This window comes from Chelon labrosus (genome assembly GCF_963514085.1).
Source record: "Chelon labrosus genome assembly, chromosome: 8".
NCBI lineage: Eukaryota > Metazoa > Chordata > Actinopteri > Mugiliformes > Mugilidae > Chelon > Chelon labrosus.
In genome coordinates this window covers 20,094,421-20,100,420 of record NC_140358.1, presented here as the reverse complement: position 1 = coordinate 20,100,420, position 6,000 = coordinate 20,094,421, and the positions used below count along the sequence as shown (strand labels likewise).

Below are 6,000 nucleotides of genomic sequence, written 5' to 3'. Positions count from 1 at the left end.
ACGAAGAAAGGCAACAGTATCTATGGTCTTTTTACAAAAAAAAAAGTAGTATTTATCCTAAATGTACAAATAAATAAATGTACACTGTATTCTCCACGACTGGATTACTGAGAACTGAAGTGTGGTGAGGCTCAGACATAGTTCTGTTTTTGCTTCTGTTGCTGTTGGCCAGCATGACATTATAAATTTCAGTTTTTAGTTGCTGTGTGTCATGACTAAGGGCCACTGGCTTCTGTCGATCTCTGTGTGCTTGTAGTTGTACATCTATTTTTATGAGGGTTTTGGACCTTTGGAGGGAGGACATTTTTGACGTTCCTAAACCTTGGGACAGACTTTTCAAAGGGCTGTATGAGGGCTCAGACCTGAGTTAAGATTTTAGGTTAGAGCTATGTTTAGGTTGTGCTCTGGCATTAAGTCGTGATGTTGAGTTTAGGGTGAGTATATAACAAATGCATTATGTTCAATGAGGGTCCTCACAACCATGCAACGTGCGCGTGTGTGAGGACAATTGTGCATACCCAACATACCAGCAGAATAGCACTGCATTACAAATTGTCCGTTCTGGAAAGAACAACTATCCTATATTAACATTTGTGCAACGCACAGCAATCACAATTTCTCCTATTCTGCAAGAATGCAGCGACAGCTCTCTTAATACTCTGCTGCTTTCTGCCTCGCCTTCATCCTTCGCCCTAACTGTAAGCTTTCCCACGGCTATTAAAACATGTCACATCCTGATAGATACTCGATGGAGCAGAGAGCGCACACATGTAAACACATTGGAGCACACTGTGTTGATTAATGCACGGCAGGCTGAGATAGAGTGGCCTGGTTTATCTGACCACTGGCAGGGGGAATATGACACAAAGTGAGAGGCTCTGCTAATTAACACGCTGCCTCCTTTCCCCAGGTCAGGGGCCCCCCGGCGGGGACAGTTATGTATGTAAGTTTGACACGTCAAGCACACCAGTGTGTCATTCATTTCGCTCAGGTATGATAAGCGGCCACGTGTGCGCAGTCACAGGACTCACAGCTATTACTCCATCTCACATCTTGACTTGATTTCCTCAGTTAAAGTGTTTTCTGGTAGAGGCTCTGGGAGGGATGGAAAAAAAAGGAAAGAGAGAAAGTGTCTCTCTCTCCCTTTGCAGACTGGCTTGTGTCCAGGTACAGTCCAGCCCCTCTGGTAATGATGAAGATATGACGTGTAGCAACTTCCCTCTTGTGCAATCACTGAGTGGCTCCTGGGAGCTATAAGACCATCAGCCTCATCTGGTTTCTCAGAGCCTTGAATCTGTTTTCTCCACACTCACACAGGCACTCACACACAGAGGAATGACATGGTGCTCAGCTGTGCAGATTTCTCTTAGAGGGGTCAAGGAGCAGTAGTCAAGGCATGGACTTTAGCCAAAAGAAGCCCTAAAAGCTGCTTTGCTGTTTGGACCGGACACGCAGTTGTTACAGGTAAAATACATTCTTTTAACCAAAATCTTCAAAAACAACTTTAAGAACTAGGGTTGCTACTGCACATCTCCTTGTTTCTATCACTATTTCAGCCGTGAGCATAATTACCTTTTTTTGTATGTATGTGTAGAAAACTTATTAGGGGATGTAATTTTTCATATATTATTGCTTGACTGCTTTAAATTTCATTTCCTGCGCTCCACTCTTATACGTTCAATTTCTGTAATTTTTTATGCTTCTTGTAAAAGTATTAAATCTAAAGTTAAGTTGAAGTTTTTGTTGTTTTCATCTGAGGCCTGGATGTTCCAAAAGTTTAATCATTAATACGATATAGCTGTTTCCGAGGAATCCAATAAGCAGCCAAATGATTACAACCCCTCCTACGTATTTCATTACTGCTCAACATCAAGTATGGTGTAATGCGTTTTTGCTGTGATTATAGTTATCAAGTGAAGCAGCTAATAAAAAGTCAAAGATTACTGTGTGGAGAAACTTTGTCCATAAAAGGCTGCTGAATCTTTAAATGTGCTTCTGCCTTTTTTAATTTGCAGCTGACCTTGGAAAACTGCAAGGAGGGAAGTCAATTTGTGTGACGCAAGGGTACATCCAGTTCCAAAATGGCAATCCCTAATGACCTCTTCATTTCCAACTCCACCCCTTCCCCCTATTTCATGACGGAGGTCTATCTGAACACCTCCCTCGCCACCTCTGCTCCCCCCTGCTTAGACTGGCTTGATGTACCTATGACCACAGTCATCCCCACCATCTACAGCGTTATCTGTGTGCTGGGAACTATAGCCAACGCCTTGGCAGTGTGTGTGTTGGCCCATGGCAATGCCTCGAGGAGAACTGTAGCTAACACCTTCATGCTGAACCTTTGTGTGTCTGACCTGTTGTTCCTGCTGTCTCTCCCGCTGTGGGCCGTCTACTACTCCTGGGGCTACAGCTGGCCCTTTGGCCGGGTGGCCTGCAAAATCTGTGGAGCTCTCCATAACCTCAACCTCTACGCATCTATCTTCTTCATCACGTGCATGAGCATGGACCGCTACCTGGCCATCGTGCATCCGCTCCGCTCCCAGAGCGCACGAGACCCCAAACGCGCACGGCTTATGTGCGTTTTGGTGTGGGTTCTGGCATGTGCCTGTTCAGCCCCTACCTTCGCCGTGAGGGATACCTACCACCTGACGCTTCATGTGGAGGCCTGTGTGATTCTATATCCTGATCATGTCTGGTACATGACCCTGAACTGTATGAAGATTGTTCTGGGCTTCTTGCTGCCGCTGCTTGTCATTTCCTGTTGTTACTGCGCCATTGGTAAACATTTGTTGGCTGATACGGGGTTAGGAAGAATGCAAGAACCATCACACCACTCCAACGCACACTCTTTTAAATCAGTGGAGTCCCACGAGGGATGTTGTAAACCAGAGAGACCCCCGACCCCCTGTGTGAGCCCCAGCTCCAGTGGGACCAGAGCATTGGAGGGGAGGGGGCTGGAGAGAGTGCTGTGGACAGTGGCCGCTGTGGTCCTAGCATTCTTCATCTGCTGGTTCCCCTTTCACTGCGTGACCTTCTTGAACGTGCTGAAGAGCGAGGGCTGGCTGGACAGCTGCTGGGTAAACTGGAGCATCAACAACCTCACCCCTCTCACACTCTGCTTGGGCTTCTCCAACTCGGCCATCAACCCCGTGCTCTACTGCTTTGTCGGGAACCATTTCCGTGGCCGTCTCGGGGGCCTCTGCAAGGGTGTATGGGCTTGTTTGAAGGCCCGTGGGGAGGAGCACAGCCAGAAGAGGGGCTCCTTCAGCACCAGGCTGAGCTCCTTCTCTCGTAAACTCAGTGACCTCAAAGACATGGCGATTGTGGAGCCTTCTGGTCCTGCCTAGCAGACCGCTCCCCTCCCTCGGCTCAAGAGGACTTTCCATTCCTGCCACTAGTTTCACACCTCCCAAAGAACGAACTTCAAATTACTTCCAATACGCATAGACGTGTGAGATGGAGCTGTTACTATATCGGACTAAGTCTGCAGAGCTCAACTTCACCTTACAAAGACAGAAAATAAGAAGCAGAGAAAATAAGTTTTTAATATCTTGACGCTGTTTAGTCAAAAATTTTAATTGTACATGTGTTTTAAGTGTTTTAAATTTGACAGTCATTATTTTTAAGAAAAACTAAACTCAAATACAAATGCTTAGTGTATGGAAGGTGGAAGGTGTGTAGAAGGCTCTTAGTGATGTACCTAAAGAGAAATATCACCTATGTACAGCTTCCATCAACTCTACTGAGCTTCATAGTGAGTTTCAATTTATTGTTTAGCTATTGGGCTGAACATATTTCTATGTTGTGCTGCTGTTATGGATCACTAGTGTAATAGTGTTGGCAAAAAACAACAGCAGGTGGCAAAACTCCACAAAGTCTCTGTACATTATATGCTCAGCAAGAAAGCAGCTGACAGATACAGTTAGCGACTGGCTACCAAAGGTAGCGGAGCATTTTTCAGCTAAAGAACAACATATTTTGCTCAGGAGTTGGTATAAACTTTAAACAAAGAAAAACACTCACTGAGTAATACTTATATTGTCGAGGTGTACACAAACACATCTCAGTGAATGCCCCTCTCATTACGCTTATGCATTTACTACATTACATTACCTGCTTGTTAGCTTGCTAAATTGTTAGCCTCTGTGGTTTCTAGACAGCAACAGTGGCCTAGCAGCGGTGTTCGCATGACTTTGTGGATGATGTTACCACTTTTTCTCCAAACATTTCATGTACTTCACGGTTGAAAATGTTTAGTAAGTTCTGACAGAATCATTTAGCAAGCTAACAAGCAGGTAACACTGAAATTAGGCTGTTGGACATTTTCCTCCAACACATAATATATTCATGAAAAAAATAAATGGATTAAAGTCATTATATGTTAACTTACCATCCACCAAATTATTAATTTTCCGCCTGTGTTGTTGCTCCGTAGCCTACCTCCTGGATATGTAAGGATGCAACAGATGGCTAATTTTTTCGCCAGATCAACAAAAACATATTCTGTTTTAAAGTTTTGTTCACTATTTGTCTCAACTCTCATGAGGCAAAATAAATAATAAATAAATAAATAATAAATAAATAGTTACTGAGTGAAGGAAAAAGCCTTTAATCTTCAGGGGAAGCTACAGCTAGGCTAAGCTAGGCTAGTCATATATTAGCCATTGTCGCTGTTATCTTCATTTCTCCCTCACAGTCAGATTAGCCAAACATTATTGATAATTAATTATAAAATAAGAAACCTCATAAATGTCGTAAAATCTAAATTAATTTAGCGAATTTCAAGAAATAGGTAAATGTAAATTTAGCTTTAACTGAGGCTAGTTAGGGCTATCGCTCAAGTTAGTGTTATTTTAAACGTGTCTGGTAAAAGCTGTTTTGTAGTTCTGCAGGTGTTACATTCTATATTTTGTTAAAACCTTGATGCAAAATAATAATTTATAAGATAAAGCAAATTTAAGTTTATGCTCTTTGTTGTTTGTTTCTTTAGCAAAACAGGCTAAAAGAAAAATGCTATATATAACAAGTCATACCAATGCTACGTTTTCTCCCAGATATTATGTGTGTATTCAACTTGTAACTTTTTATTGTACTCTACTGTAAAAATGGTTTAAAAGGAAACGGAAAAACACTGCATTTCTTCGACTTGATAAGAAATAAAGTGAACAAACATTTCCATCAAAATGCCACCTCTTCATTTCGTACGACCCTTCAAAAGATAACATTCTACTAAAGCAGGAAATCGTGTAGCTAATTTTAGTCCAGCTCCACACATACGCTGATTTCCTGAAACCAAATCCATTTGCAATTTTTAATGTTCCTTTTCCTCCATCTTACCCTCTAACAGCTGTGACTGAGAGCTTCCGCCACCTGGGAATGAGAGTGCTGAGATTACTGTCTGCCTGGCAGATGGACATTCACTTTCTGGTTTTCTCCCCTCTCAGAATGCCTCACATGGCTTGCGCACATATCAAGGCCAGATATCATAATCTCATACTAATGTCCTGATGATGCATTCCAGTCCAGCCGCTTGTGTTGGTTGAGGGAGCCGCCAGCCAATCAATGATCTATCTCTGTCTGCTATTTGTGTTTAGTATAGATCCGCCGCATTCATGCATTGGCCCTCCCTGGCCTGTCTCTCTGTGAGCCGACAGCCAATGCAGTGTGGTGTCATTTAGATTTTGGACAGGTGAGGGATTCTTGGAGACTAGAAAGCAAGCCGGATTGAGAATCCTAGAATGGCTTATGTTCCAGACTAAAGGGTGAAAAGTTGCCGCTCTAGTCTGTTTTATAAAACCAACGTAGCTTGGATGTTTCCGCATATTAATATGGCACCAATAAAGGGAGAAAATCTGCCTCTACACTTTAACTTCTGCCACTGGATGGCGCTAAAATGCTGTAGATGCGATGAATAATATGCCACTGGCTGCTTACCCAGACAGAGGGCCCAAAGTCCCACCGCTCATGATCTTTCTGAGCCGACGGAGAGATGGCCTTGCC

General features: G+C 43.2%; 1 protein-coding gene across 1 annotated transcript; it reads left to right on the top strand.

The window, feature by feature from the left end:
- Positions 1-940: 940 nt before the first annotated feature.
- On the top strand, positions 941-5,140 carry agtr2 (angiotensin II receptor, type 2). The gene is made up of 2 exons (XM_084549597.1): positions 941-1,464; positions 2,016-5,140. Exon 2 carries the CDS (start codon positions 2,082-2,084, stop codon positions 3,345-3,347), a length of 1,266 nt encoding a protein of 421 aa, XP_084405723.1. The 5' UTR covers positions 941-1,464; positions 2,016-2,081; the 3' UTR covers positions 3,348-5,140.
- Positions 5,141-6,000: the final 860 nt, after the last annotated feature.

Coding starts and splice junctions, on each gene's coding strand:
- agtr2 (XM_084549597.1), top strand. CDS start 2,082: ATGGCAATCCCTAATGACCTCTTCATTTCCAACTCCACCCCTTCCCCC.